The sequence below is a fragment of the Cottoperca gobio genome, chromosome 8 (assembly GCF_900634415.1).
Source record: "Cottoperca gobio chromosome 8, fCotGob3.1, whole genome shotgun sequence".
NCBI lineage: Eukaryota > Metazoa > Chordata > Actinopteri > Perciformes > Bovichtidae > Cottoperca > Cottoperca gobio.
The window spans coordinates 22,980,324-22,995,879 of NC_041362.1; the positions used below are offsets into that span (position 1 = coordinate 22,980,324).

A 15,556-nucleotide genomic window follows, 5' to 3' on the forward strand; every position below is an offset into this window, starting at 1 on the left:
GAGCAGCTCAAGGTTAAGTACCTTGCTCAGGGGCACAATGGTGGCAGCTCTGGTACTGAACTCTCAACCTTCCGATGTTCTATTTGGACCACAAGACCACTACACCATCACCACCCAAAAGCCTTAAGACTTGCAAGAAACTGATTCATGGAACTGCCACATCCCAAATGATTTTTATTTAGGAATTGAGGTGGTTTAAACCTGAGACAATGGTCAGGTGTGGCTGTGGCTCAGGAGGTAGAGTGGTCATCCACCACAAAGTGTCCTTGGGATGGATACTGAACCCTAAATTGCTCCTGACGGCATGGCCAACAATGTGTGAGAGTTTTTCACTACTGGTGAGCAGGTGGAGTGTGGTAGCCTTTGACTCTGGATGAATGTGTTGCTTTGCGCTTTGAGTGTTGCTATGTAAATGCAGTCCATTGAATAAACATCTCTAGTGCCTTAAAGATCATTCAGAAAGTGGCAACTTCTCTTGTAAATTTCTCATTAGTATATTTCAAGAGATATTATTCATGGCTAATTCAATTTAATGATTTAAAAAAATAATGTTTCATAACAGTAAAGATTCACTCTATGATTTTGTAAAAGTGCTAAGCGTTAGGGTTATTTATTCGTGGTTCTAATGGGTAATAAAACAAAATAAGGTAGCTAGCTTTAATGGGGCACATCACAGTAAAAATAACCAAAATGATGTCATCAGGGTTATCTTAGGTTGGGCTTGAGACCTCTCATTTTCAACAGAAAGCCTGCATAACAAACGGCAGGGAGGGTCTGACAAAAAGACGCTATCAAGTTGCATTATGGGAAATGAAGGATCAAGTTTTTCTATAACTTGATCCGGGAAATGGATATAGTTCGGACGGGGGCTTGCAGTCGCAATTTTTGCAGTCGTGAAGCTCACAATGAGATTCTGCCCATTTATTTAGCTTTTTCCCACTGTTTGTACATCCTTTCACCACACAATGTCGGTGTCCAAATCCCATAACTAGAAGAGCGATGAGTACACACTAAAAACTAGCCAAATACAATGCTTGAAGAATAAGCTAAATAAAATATAAACACGTAGAGAATAAATTCAATATGGCAACCCTTGTGGAGTTGGTGCTCACTTTTCTAGTCTTGCCACCCCGGCATGCATTGCGATTCCACCGGAAGCCCGAAACTCCGATTCCGTCTATACGGACCCGGACCTATAATCAATAAATTATTAAGGGATTTTCAATGTTGACGGGGCGCTTCTATTTCAATCGGCGCAGCTTTTCTGTTTTTACGTTACTGATTTAGCGGTTCACAGACCAATTACATGCGAGTTAAGCCATCCCACGTGATGCTACCCAGCCAATCACATCTGTGCATTCCAATCGGCAAACATTGCGACTCTGAATAATACAGACAGATGAGAGGCGAGTGACAGACGGAAAGACGAGTTAGCGATACAGGGAGAGAAGACGGAGAAAGGGAGAGAAACACTGACGAAGAGACTAGTGAGTGGCAGACAGGGAGAGAAAAATAACTACTCATGGCGCTCTCCAAGAAGAGAAAAGTCAACAGAGCTTTCAACCCAGGATGGACAGACTCATTCATGTTCATCCTTCCCATTGGGAGCACAAAACCAGTGTCTCATATGAGACCGTGGTGCTCATTAAAAGTGGTGATGTGAAACGCCACTATGAGACAAAGCACAACGTTTTTTGACCAAACATACCCACTCAAGTCAGAACTGAGGGCACAGAAAATAAGCACTCAGAGCCCAATATGATTTTGATTTGTGACAAAATAAAGCAAATAGGCCACCTGTCAGTATCATCAGCCACAGAGAACAGTTTAACCCAGGATGTGCTAGTCTGGGTTAAACTGTTCAATTGTTAAAATGTGTTGAGACTGATTTATTCTAACATTGGTTGAGAGTTAAATCAAGATGTGAAACAGTTAAAGAAAAATGGAAACTCAAGCTGCTGCTACATTTTATTTTATTTTTCTAAGATTAAGCACTTTATTTTAAGATGCACAATTTTTCTAAAGATATTTTATTTATTTTCTCAATTTTATTTTTAAATGCAGCCCGAGAAGAACATTATACATATCTACAGTATTATATATATCTGTATAGTTCAATGTTAAGTGACAATACATTTTGACAGTCAGTTGTTGATGACGTGCAGACGTTGATACAGCTACTAGGCTACTTCAATATATATCACACTAATTCATAACGCAAGTTAGACATTATGATGCTCCGGACCTTTGCTTGCGGAAATTTTCTCTAACTGGACCCTTTAGAATTTTAGTTGAATACCCCTGGTCTAGGGAATAACAGTTAGAATATCTCAGCCCCTGCTGCTAAAATTTTGACCTGTTTAATCTGTCCCTGAACGTGTGCCAACTCCAGTGCTCCACATTACATTATTTTAAATACATTTAAAAGATGTGAATATTTATATATTATAGATACTCTTAAAAGTTGGATAGGCCTATCACAAATATTAAAGTGTCAGAGGCTAATGTTGAAGATAATTAAAATGTGTGTATAATTATTACACACAAAAGAAACTATAACGATCTCTTCCTCTGAGGTGTGGGACAGGTTCCGCGTGATATTTAATGAATATGTGACATGTTTTTATCTCTTGATCATCTAATATTTCAGCGACTTTTGTTGGCATCAAACTGTACAGCTGAGATTTAAAAGCAAATGACAGACATCTGCCTGTTAAAAAACACTTATACTCTATTTTAATAGGGAATTGGACAGGCATCTAGGATATAATATTAACACCTATTTGAGTGCAATTTGAATTAAATTGTGATTTAATACATGTTTTCAGTACATGACTTGTTTTAGACCATTTCAGCCCGCAGTGCAGAGGAGGAGGGATGATGTCAATGTGCCGCCTTACCGCAGGGCAGCAAACAGCCCAGTTACTGCTGGGTTAACACTACATACATGAAGGAGCCCACATGTACATAACCCATTAGTTTTTCTCAGGTGATGTATCTGCGTGTCTTTAATGATGTGTCAACAGCATAACATCTGTCTCGTTATTCTCAGACGTCAGTTAGTTTTCATCCAGAATGCCATTTGTAACAAGCGGAACAGCGACCGCTGCCTCTGTGCCCCGCAGTGATCCGACAGCTGGAGTTGCCAAGTTGACTTAACGTTACTTACCGGCAGTTGACAAGAGAGGTTAGAAAAGCAGCCTTCTGGTGTAGCTAACACGGCCGGGTTTCCTATCTCGTCGTCATTTCATTGTCTCTTTTAAGTAGCTATAACGTTAGTGTTTAGGCCTATTTGCCAAGCACTAATTTACCAAATTTATCTTTAAATGTTTTAATATGTAGCCACTTCCTCCTGCAAAAGAAAAAGTCAAATAGTAAAGCCAGTAGGCTATTGCTTTGGTCTATTTTCGCACTACAGTCGCATCTCTGTCTTCGGTGAATTATTGCCTGCCTGTTTTGGCAGACCTTACTGGCTGAAGCCGGTATTCAACGCGCGCAACCCTCTCTATCGACTTCATGAACGCGCAGGGCGTTCCTCATGAAGGACACGGAAAGTCCATACAGTGCGTCTGTGTCGCGTTCTACGTCAGCAGCGCGTGTACACCGGGCGCGCAGATCGGATGAACAGGTTTAGTCCAGTTGAGAGAGAGGCAGCATCCCGTTTTACCGTGTGCGTTAGCGTGGAGGTCTGTGTGTGTGTGTGTGTGTGGGTGTGGGTGTGCGCGCGCCTGTGTGTGGGTCAACATACATGAATAATGATGTGAAGATGTCGAAGGACCATAGACTGTTTAAGAGAGGCAAGCAAGGAGAAGAAAATGGCAACAATGAACAACACTTGTGATGAAAGTCCATTCTTTTTTTCTTCAAGCATGTTAAGATGTAGCCACCACATTAAATTGAATGGTTTGGGTTGAGTATAGAGTACAAACTAGTTGGGCTACTTTTTGCCCAACTGATGTTTAAAGAGTGCTGCTCTGGGTGTGAAGAAACTGGGTGTTAGTGCTGTTTTTACATAACATCAGGTACTCTTCAAGGGTAGGGCAAATGGTCTCCCTGCCTAGCCTGCAGTCTGTGGCTACAGCTGACACACTCAACCCCTCTGCCCGGCTGGTTTCGTAGGCTCCTCGACATCACCAGGACTATGAAACTGCTGGATTACACTGTTTCTGACCCTCTACACCACCATGGGGATCATCAAACGTTTCATATGGATTGCTCTGTGTTTTGTGTCCACACTATATGTCTGTTCTCCCTCTCATTGTTTTTGCTGTTTTTATCTCCTGTATTTTGTAAGGTGTCCTTGGGTGTCTTGGTTGGTTGCACTCTGAAAGCAAGTTTGAAATGCTTTATTTATACATGGATAACCAACACAAAATAAGCAAACAGCACATTTTCATAGACACAATAAGCTCACTAGTTCAACAGAAATGACCTTGCCCCTGAACAGCTTGAGTGCAGATAGATTACTGAAAGGTTTTTAACATTTGAAAACTATCCTGAACAGTATGTAGCCTAATATGTTCTTACATAAATGGAATTTGATCAGGATGAGCAAGAAGTTTGCCTGATATCAGACAGAACTGTCAACTCGTTACTCCGGTGGATTGGGTGGATTCAAAGGTCTGGACCCAGGCAAGCAAGAATGTCAATATAAAACTGCCTAACACTTCCAGAAAACAATAGGCTACAGGAATTTTATTTAAATGGCATTTTAACTTCATTACAGATCATTTATCAGACACTCTTATCCAGAGAGACTTACAGTGAACTAACTACAGGGACAGTCTCTCTGGAGCAGCTCAGGGTTAATTGTGTTATTGTTATTGTGCTCAGGGGCACAATGGTGGCAGCCTGGTATTGAACTCACAACCTTCTGGTTTGGAAGGCGTACCACCAGACCACCACTAGGCTATCACCACCCTAAACTTCACACATTTTAAGAATGTTGACAAATGTCATGATTAATGTAGCCGTTATTTAGTCCTATATAATGAATATATGACTCACCTGTCTCTGAGTTGTGACTGAGCCTTTGATTTATGTTGAGTGTTCAGAATTGCCCTGACCTGGAATCATTTTCAGTTTGAGACAGGGGTGTGTCTAAGGGGTGGCGAGACAAGTTCCAGCTATCAAATGTTTAAAATAATGTCTCCTGGTCTGCGCAAGTGGATTCAACTTTTTCCTGTTCATATACACTTTTGTTTTAGTCAGCTTTTTATTTTTCATGCTAGAAGCGGAACTATCAAGACGATGCATTTTTTATGGAAAACATGCACCTTTCCCCTTATGTAACCGCATAAATAAGTCATCACAATATGCTCTATTAGCTCTCTTATCATGTGAATAATTAAGTGCATAAAATATAATAAAACAAGACAAATTATTTGCTTTGCATAGGTTCATTTTTTTTCTCCACTCTGTTTATTTATTTTTTCTTTCACTTGTTTTGGTCTTGTGCAATTTGCAAAATACTTTGCTCTTTTACAAATGATAATAGGCACAAACAAAGATACAGTACATACACACCTTCTGAAATGTCTCCAGGAGGCATACACTGAAACATCTAATGCACATCAATGCAGTCATTACATTACAGAATCAAAATTAAAACAATTCTTAATCATGGACATTAACTAAAATATTATTATTGAGAAAAATATAAATGTTGCTACAATAATGCAACTTACTAAAAATATTTGTCAAGTAAAAAAAGCTATGAAAATTGTGGTTATATTTCTGCTCCAGCATGCATCTCATACTTCCATAAAACACTCCTTACAGACAAACTCCCTGATTTTAGTATTTAAGTAGCCAACAGCATCAACAATTTCAGAAATTTCCTCACAGTTCACAGTTGAGGTTTTGAAAGTCAACAGTAAGCTGAAAGGAAGTTTAGAGGTGCTTTATTGGTGCTGTGACAGAATCAGAAGTGTATCTTTAACACAATAATTATGTAACATGAGGACAAGATTGTGGCTCTCTCTGAAATTACTGCATGACGTTTACTTCTTGGCCAGTGTTTTGCTTCCCACATCAACTTGTATGTTAATGTTAATCATTATTATTTTCTCTTAAACGTAAAAAAACACCATGGCACCCTGAAAGATTTTAGACTGTTGCTGTTCATCGCACTTGCCAGCACCTCTGTCTGTTTGTCCCTCTGACCGTCTACCCATTCACGAGCGCCTGGCCTGGCCACCTCCAGTCCCGTCTCGGCACCAATTAATCTACAAAAACAGATGAACACATCCGTTAGTTATATCTAAAGGAATTGTCAAATGCAGATCACGTCCTATTTTCTGTATTAAAAGGGGGATTTCCAATACAAAATAATCCAAACCTTTCACAACATTTTACATCTGTCATTTAGCAGACTCTCTTATCCAGAGCGACTTACAGTGAACTAACTACAGGACGGTCTCCCTTGATCAGTCTACCACTGCTGACATAGAATTATCCTGTGAAACAATAAGTATGTTTTGTTGTTATTGCAGGTGAATAGGAAGCTAGTTTGTTTGTTTCATAAAGTAAAAAACTGTAGTTACATAATGTAGAACCTGAATCTGAAATTGACATGATCAGGCAGGACGCCTTTTCCTACAGATGCCAAACGTTCAAAGGCCACGTCAGTGCTACATATGGAATACACAACATCGTCTGCTTCATCTTCATACAGGATACAAAAGGTAGAAGAGTGTCTTCTGCATCAATGATGGATTCAAAAACTTAGTTTTCTGTTGAAGCTTTAATTACCCCCTCCTCCACTCACAGTGAATCCTTAAAATAGGATTCACTGTAACATCATTACATCATCTATAAAAATTCCACTGCCTATTTTGTAATGTCCATGGGTGCACAAGTATAGAATGACCCACGCACAAAAACTTGCACAAACATATCGTCAATCGCCAGTTGTTGAGCTGATGGTGGCCGGCAGGAACATTTTGATATATCGCCCACCCCATAGAGGGAATTAAGGAGAGCTGCAGGATGAGGGCTTTATTCTCCCTTGCCTTTTCCAGAAAACAATGTACCCTGGGATACCACATGAAATACAATATGTTTTAGCATATTGTATTTCATGTTATAATGGTTTAATAACAGATACAATTTTCTTCGCACATAAAAGATGATAATCAATGTTTCACCTTGTGCTAATGCAGCCTTTATGTTAATCTGACAACATTCTGTTGAGCTGTGTCATTTTGAAAGGGATTAAATGTTTCAGGTTCTACCTTTTCAGATTGCCGTCATGATCTTTACGGAAAACTGACCAGGGTGCTTATGCAGTCAATGTTAAATTGTCATTAGATTAACATAAAGAGGAGCATGTCTGAAAGGGACTTTAGTGATTGATGATGAGAAAACAGATAATCCTGAAATCTTTTACTGGAAAAGAGAATGTCAGTGAGGATGGTGAGGTAACCTTTTTTTCATTTATTATTTCTACCTATTTGGAATGGAGAGTTTCACAAGTACAGAAGCGATTGTGACTGCCAAGTTATTTCTCCCCCCTTTTTAAATCATTGACAGAGGATTAAATATAAACTCAGTATAACTCTATATGAATCAACAACTGCACAAACCTTCATTAAGGGAGGACTGTTGAATTATAACTATATTAGTTTTAGCTTGTTGTACACTTAATAAACCGCACACTGGGCTGTTGGTTAGCTTGCAGTCTCGGTCTGTCTGTGTGCATGAATGCTTTGGCATGCCTATAAAGTACACCTGTTGTAGTAGAGCTAGCTATAGCGGACAGTTAGCACTTCTGGATGCTCACAGGAGGAAACTCGTTCTCGTCGTCCAGACACACAGGTCCAGCAGCGAACTCGTGTTCTGGAATTACTTCGCCTTTCTTTTCCCCACCATCTTCAGAGTAGCCTGGGTAGAAACAGGTGAAGGAGGCAGAAAAATCATTAGAGCAGCCTGATGTTTGTAAAGATCTCATAGTACCTTATAAACCAATTAAAGCATTGCGCTCCCAGAATGCAGGACTACTTGTAGTTCCTAGAGTCTCTAAGAGTACAATGGGAGCCAGAGCCTTCAGCTATCAAGCTCCTTTCCAGTGGAACCAGCTTCCAGTTTGTGTTCGGGAGGCAGACACACTCTCCACATTTAAGAGCAGGCTAAAGACTTTCCTTTTTGATAAAGCTTATAGTTAGGGCTGGCTCAGGTTTGCCTTGGATCAGCCCCTAGTTATGCTGCTATAGGCTTAGACTGCTGGGGAACACCTCCCTGCTCTCTTCCTTCTCTTCCTCTCTCCTCCCCTCCCTCCCCTCTCTTCTTCTCCCTTCTTCTCCCTCTCTATCTGTATGCATTTATGTAAATGTATGTTACTAACTCACCATCCGGGGTATCATCCCCGGAGTGTCTGTCTCTCATGTGGCAGGTTGCCACTGATAAAGTTTACGTCAGGATCATGAATCGTGACAGCGCCTGCTGACCTGGTCCTGCTGGACACCGGGAAGCCTTATTGACATTTTCCTGGATTCAGCCATACTTTCTATTTTTTTTTTCCAACACAACATAATTTCTGTCAAATGTTGTATTTGTACTATGTTGTTTATCCTGTACACACGACATCTATTGCACGTCTGTCCGTCCTGGGAGAGGGATCCCTCCTCAGTTGCTCTCCCTGAGGTTTCTTCCATTTTTCCCCCTTTAATTTTGGGGTTTCTTTTAGGAAGTTTTTCCTTGTGCGATGCGAGGGTCTAAGGACAGAGGGTGTCGTAACCTGTACAGTCTGTAAAGCACACTGAGACAAATGTATAATTTGTGATATTGGGCTATACAAATAAATTTGATTTGATTTGATTTGATTTGATGTTTATTTGACATTGCCAGTAGACGAGTATACCTTTCTGTTTCTGCAGTGTGTCACATTCAACATCAAGAATGCGCCAGAAAGCAGGGTTAGTAACAATAGAAAGCAGTTACGGTGGAATAAGTCTGGTGGCTTTGAGGAGAGCATAGTAATTGAATGTTTTGTACATAAATAAATTATAATAATCGTGCAAATCCCTGTTGAATTTATGTATTCACTTCAACAGGGGGCATACTGAGGGTGTCCACCCGGGTGTCATGTTTCCATCACTGCATATCAGAGCTTGAAAAGTAGTTTGTCACGGGAAGGAATGCCGATTGTAACCTTTCCCACTGAAGACAAAAGCCAGTTGTTAGGGAGCTTTCTGAACTGAAATTTGGTTTATTCGGTTAAATCTGTTAATTTGGTCCGGACCAAGGGAAAAAAGATACATTGTTGTATTTTAGTTCTGGTCCGGTTCATGTTCACACTGACTTTGTACAAATGGAACAGAGTTTGTTTTCACCTTGTTAGTGCAGTTGGTTTGGGTGTAAAAGCAATTGAACCAAACATAGGATTTTATGAAAGCAGATATGTGATTTAAAGCATGATTTCAAAGCTTCAAACTACCATCTGTATAAGGCAATATATCCTATTCATCGGGCAGTGGCGAAGTCTAGGCGAGGGGTGCTGTAGGGCTGGAGCCAGTGCGGAGGTTTTAAAAAATACATTGTCTAGCACGGACATCGCAGTCCTAAAGTTGCATTAAATGCTGATACTAAAAGGCCCTTGGTTAAACACTTCTGTCTAGATGGGGAAGCTATTTCAGCAGTAGAGTCTTTTAAGAAAACAAACAACCTGAAAGAGCTTAACTGAGACTGAAGTCAAACCCTTCCTGATGCACACAGGTGGAGAAATGTCTGCAACTACTTACCAGTGAGGGTTGCAGTGATGGGACCAGAAGCTGGTAAGGCAGCGGTTGCAGCGTAAGATGGACAAGCCTGTGCTGGCCCTGTCACCTCTGACCCTTCTGACTCTCCTTCTTCACCTTCGTCATCATCAATACCAAAAAGCCTGCGAGAGAAAGAGAAAGAAGGAAGCAAGAACACAAGAGTGAGAGCAGTCAAGCAACTTTCAGACTCATTTAGCACTGTGAACAATGAACAATGAAGCAAAGCTTTGTGTTTTAAAACCTTCCCAAAACCCCTAATCACATCAGTGTGCAGCTGCCGCCCACAGGTGTACGATGCAGAGGTAAAACACCAGAAGTCTTTTTGGTTCCAGCGGCTTCCACAGGATCTGTACCATAAGTTTTGCGAGATAATACCATACCATACCATAATATTATAATATTTTCAAATTTCCTATCTATATATATATACTGTATATATGTCGCAATAATATTGTGAAGTATTTTTAACGCACCATCGTGACAGCCTTAGTTCTAGCCTTTCACAGGGCAGGTGTTTTATGAAACGTATGACTTATTGTTGGCACAGTAGACATATAAAATATATCACATTTTAAGACTCATTGGAGAAGTTGTCAGCCACATAATCAGAAAGTTGTGAGTACAAGTCTCACACGAGGCAGGTGTTTTAAAATCAGAAAACAAAAAAAAACACAATGGGGGAGACGTATGGTATGTTAGTGTCAAAAGATTTGCATGACAACGAATAACATACTGCTAATCTAAAAATGTTCAATCTTACAGAGGTCTCACATAGGGCAGTTCTCTTGTGAAAAAGTATCACCTTCCCCTCACAACAATATAGAACAGTGGAGACACAAACTTCATAGTGTCAAAATTAATCTACTAATTATGAGGTGTAAGAATGGAAAATGAGTCTGTCTATAAAATCCGACAATTTATAAATCAAAGGGATGCTGAAAAACTAATCCATGCTTTTATCCCAAGCCGATTACTGTAATGCACTCTTTACCGGCCTCCCAAAAAAAACAACGGAGAGACTTCAGCTCATCCAAAACGCTGCAGCGAGGCTGCTGACTAGAACCAAGAGGAGAGACCACATCAGTCCAGTGTTAGCTGCTCTACACTGGCTTCCAGTAACTTTTAGAATTGACTTTAAGGTCCTCCTTCTTGTATACAAAGCCCTAAACGGAACCGCAACAAGTTACACTGCCAACTCTCTAATGAGCTATGTGCCCCCAAGAACATTACGATCATCCACTACTGGTTTATTAAATGTTCCCAGAAACATCCAAAAGAAAATCGGGGATGCAGCCTTTTGTAATTATGCACCAAAGCTATGGAACACTTTACCTGCAGACATTAGGGAGGCAAGCTCACTCAATACCTTCAAAAGTAAGCTAAAAACATATCTTTTTTACTTTAGCCTTTTAATAGTGTTATTTTATATCTCTTTACTTTAGCCTTTTAATGGTGCCACTTTAAACTAATTTAAATGATTTCATAAATCTTTGCTATACCTGGTTTACAATTGAGTGTGTAAAGGTAACCGAGATCAATTTCAGAGTGTGTATTTTTGAAAAACCTGAGATCAAATAGACTGTTTTACCACAGGAAAAAGAGGAAGTTTCTCTGATAAATGTATATTGGAGAAAAACTGGCTTTAACTGAAGGGAGTAAACCAGTTGAAAGGCCACAGGGGCCCATTGTTGATCTCATGCTTTCAAATTATGGCTCTGATAGTTTAAACATTTATGGTGTGATGAATGTGATTTCCCGGCAGTAGGGTCGTTAAGTACGGCACAGATAGGGAAACTAGGCATGATTTCCAATGTTATTTTATACTATTTTAATTCTGCTATTTTATCTGCTATTTTAATTCTGCTATTTTTATACAATTTTAATTCTGCTATTTTATATTATTTTAATTCTGCTATTTTATCTGCTATTTTATGCTATTTTAATTCTGCTATTTTTATAATGGTACTTCAGACTCATTTACATCAACACAATGATTATTGTACTGTAAATGCTCTTATTATGTCTAATCTTGTACTAATTGTTATGTTTTTGCTGTGAAGCACTTTGGGCTGCAATTCTTGTATGAAAGGTGCTATACAAATAAAGTTTATTATTATTATTATTATGGCTGAACTTGTATTTGCAAATATTACTATTACACCACCATTTATTCAGTAGTGTTTCATGATTGGTTGTGTTGTGCATCTGTGGATGCCCGAGAGCTGCTCTCAGTTGAGCATCTCTCCTGAGATGGGCCGGTAGTTGTTGGGAATATCAGGGTCAAGTCCAGGTTTTTTTCAGTATGGGGTTGACAGCAATGATCTTGAGGGGGGATTGGACGAGACCAGTGGACAATGAGGAGTTGATTATGTTGGTGATGAGTGTGGAGAGTGAAGGAAGGCAAGGTCTTGACAAGAAAGTTTGGGATAGGGTCGATGGGACAGGTTGAGGACTTAATGCTGCTGACAACAGACGATAGGTCGTTTTGAAGTCCAGGGGCTTGAGAAGTTTGTTGATGGTGAAGAAAAGTGTTTTGGGGTTGTTCGAGCCAGATTGGATGATGGAGGAGTGGTGGGTAGAGCGAGCACTGTTGAGAGCGTCTTTGTATTGCTGTTGGTAGAGTTTGTAGGCATCCAAGTGTTCAGTGAGACCGGTTCTGTTTGAAAGTCTTTCCAGTTGATAGCCCTTGGCTTTAAGGAGGCGGAGTTAGTCAGTGTACCAGGGGGCGGAGTGGGTGAAGGAGACGGGTTTGGTTTTTATGGGGTCAAGATAGGAGGAGAGTGAATCATTGTAAATATTGACCAGGTCAATGGGGCAGGAGTTCAGAGGAGAGAGAGGAGGGGTTGATGGACTTGAGGATATGGAATGTTATGGTGCGTATTTGTTTAGCAGTGGGGGTGGGGAAGTGTAGTCCAGGTTGATAGCCATATGGTCAGAGATGGTAAGGTCAGGTTACTGATGCAGAGGTGCAGACCAGGTCCAGTGTGTGTTCTTTACTGTGGGGAATTCAATGGTGTGGCAGTGGGGTGTGGTTAGGGCGCGGGCTGCTGAGGAGAGACAGGAGTGTCCCAGCTGGAGGCCAGACAGCTGAACGGAATCAGGTAATTAGTCACATAATAAATGCATGGTGATGGCCTGGTTCTGTTCTCTTGCAGTAGGCTGGGTTCCAGAGGAAACGGGGACCACTTCTTCAGCCACGACGCAGCGCAGCCTGGAGAGCAGCGGACAGCAGAGCGACAGACAGGAGAGCTGTGCCTGTGCCTGTAATAGAAAACTTACCTGTGTGCCAATAAAGCTGTGTGTGCGACACTACACCTCCTCTCTGTCATCCTTATCCCTGACTGTGGACAAGAGTCTCCACAACTGGCACCTGAACAGGGACATGACAGAGGAGGCAGCCGCGCAGATCCCGCTAGGACTGATCCTCCAGTGTCTGGCGGCCATGCACGAGGGCACCGCTGCCCTTCAGCAACAGCAGAGCCAGACGCTTGTAGGCCTGGCGGCGTACCAGAAGGCGGACCGGGACCTCCTGCAGGGAATGCTCCGGTCATCAGCCGCCCCGGAGTGTGAGTCGGGAGGCAGGCCAGCCCAGCTCCCTCGGGTCGCAGTGCAGAAGATGACGGCGGAGGACGACCCCGAGGCCTTCCTGGACATTTTCGTGGGCACGGCAGAGGCGTGCAGGTGGCCACAGGAGGAGTGGGGGCTACGACTGCTCCCCCTGCTTTCCGGGGAAGCCCAGCGGGCTGCCCATAGCCTGCCCGCGGCCTCCAGATACGGCTACGACCAGCTCCGGAGGGTGATCCTGGACCAGAGGGCCATCGCCGCCGGCTCCGGAGCCTGCCCTTTGAGGACGCTGGCTGACCCTTCACCTTCGCCCAGCAGCTCCTCGACTCGGCTAGGCGCTGGCTCCAGCCGGGAGTCAACTCCGTTGAGCACATCGTCGGGCAGGTGGCCCTGGAGCAATTCATCGCCGGACTCCCACTCTCCTCGGCGAACTGGGTCCAGTGTCACCGACCGGCCAGCCTCGAAGCTGCCGTCAGACTCTCGGAGGACTCCCTGCCCCGGAGGAGCCTGGGGGGCGAAGCCCGGGCCATCTCTCCTCCACAGCTCCGGCCCGTTTCAGCCCCGAGGAGGTTCCGGCCTACCGTGGGGGCCGCTGGCCCCCGCACTACGCCATCCTCCGTGGGTCCTGCCTACAACCATGGGGCAGCTGGACCCCAGCCGCTCCCTAACCCCCAGTTTGCTTTATGTTCTCCTCCCCCGGTCCGGAAGGGATGTACCGTGTGTATACAGAGGGGTACGCAGACCATGATCCACCAGCGCTTGGTTCAGCCCGGGGCGTTGCTGGAGGCATCGTGGGTGAAGGTGAGGTGTGTGCATGGGGATATTCACGAGTACCCTGTGGTGACCCTTGTAATTTCATTTAAGGGAAAAAAGCATAGAGTTAAGCCTGGAGTTAGTACTCGCCTTCCGCACCCCCTGATACTGGGAACAAATTGGCCGGGGTTTGAGAAGATAGCGGGGAAGACTGGGGGGGTGCGTACACGTGCGGTAGGGAAATGTGAGTTGTGTGCGGTGTTCAATGGGGAGACGGAGGTGGCGAACGCCGGTGAGGGGAGTGCGGGGCCGAAGGAGGCTTGTGCTGAGCTTCCACCGTTATGTCCGGTGGAGGACTTTCCCCTCGAGCAGTCTCGAGATGAGACCCTCCGTCACGCTTTCGAGCAAGTAGTGTGTGTGGATGGTTCCCCAATACACCCGAACGCCGCACTGACACATCCCCACTTCTCGGTGATTAGGGACAGACTGTACTGTATGAGCCATGACACAGACAGGAGAGTTAAATACCCAGTTGTTGGTTCCGAAAAGCCGCCGGGAAACGGTTTTCCAGGCGGCTCATCATAACCCCATGTCCGGTCATCTAGGGTACGACAAATCACTCAACCGGATCATGGCCCGATTTTATTGGCCTGGCATTCGCGCGGACGTGAATCGGTGGTGTGCGTCCTGCAGTGAATGTCAGCTGGTTAACCCGCCGGTAACTCCAAAAGTGCCGTTGCGCCCACTGCCATTAATTGAGGTGTCGTTCGACAGAATTGGTATGGACCTCATCGGGACATTCATTTACCACCTCAATCTCTTAAAAGAGTGGAAAGAGGTGGTCTCTGTCTCTCTGGCTACCACGGTGATGGAGAAAGATGAGCTGGGACCGGAGGTATTAAAAACGGTAAAATCATCCCCGGTGTTTTGTGACAGCCAGCTTTCACCGGGTCAGAGAGCGGACATTGCCGCGTTGCAAAGGCTTTTTGCCGATGTGTTCTCCACCCTGCCCGGGCTCACCATTCTCGCACACCACCACATAGAGACGCCCCCGGGTGTGACGGTACGGTCACGGCCCTATCGGCTGCCTGAACACAAGAGGAAAATTGTTCATGCGGAGCTTCAGGCCATGCTGGAAATGGGAGTAATAGAAGAGTCCAGCAGTGCTTGGTGTTGCCCCGTTGTGCTGGTCCGCAAGTCCGACGGGTCAATTCGGTTCTGTGTGGACTATCGCAGGGTTAATGAGGTGTCCATATTCGATGCGTACCCAATGCCTCGGGTCGACGAACTCCTGGACCGGTTGGGCACGGCTCGTTTTTATACGACACTGGATTTAACCAAGAGTTACTGGCAAATTCCCCTGTCTCCAGAGCCCAGGGAAAAAACGGCCTTCTCCACTCCGTATGGCTTATACCAGTTTGTGACTCTTCCGTTCGGGTTGTTTGGAGCCCCAACCACCTTTCAGCGGCTCATGGACCGGG

General features: G+C 43.6%; 2 protein-coding genes across 4 annotated transcripts in view; both read right to left on the minus strand.

Annotated features, from left to right (window-relative positions):
* Nucleotides 1–1,165, minus strand: part of slc16a6b (solute carrier family 16 member 6b) — a 12,451-nt gene extending 11,286 nt beyond the window's left edge. Inside the window, 1 exon segment of the mRNA XM_029438648.1 lies at nt 1,113–1,165. Within this exon segment, the coding sequence (XP_029294508.1) occupies nt 1,113–1,141 (29 nt within the window). The 5' untranslated portion in view covers nt 1,142–1,165.
* Nucleotides 1,166–5,389: 4,224 nt separating this feature from the next.
* wipi1 (WD repeat domain, phosphoinositide interacting 1) overlaps nt 5,390–15,556 on the minus strand; it is a 39,135-nt gene continuing 28,968 nt past the window's right edge. For 2 of the 3 annotated variants that reach the window (XM_029437179.1, XM_029437178.1), the window contains exons 11-13: nt 9,741–9,880; nt 7,784–7,884; nt 5,390–6,227 (exon numbers count right to left, since the gene is read on the minus strand). In XM_029437179.1, coding sequence (XP_029293039.1) covers nt 6,177–6,227; nt 7,784–7,884; nt 9,741–9,880 — 292 coding nt within the window. In that variant the 3' untranslated portion in view covers nt 5,390–6,176. Of the gene's footprint in view, nt 6,228–7,731; nt 7,885–9,740; nt 9,881–15,556 lie in introns of all 3 variants that reach the window. The other variant, XM_029437180.1, reaches the window with a different exon arrangement.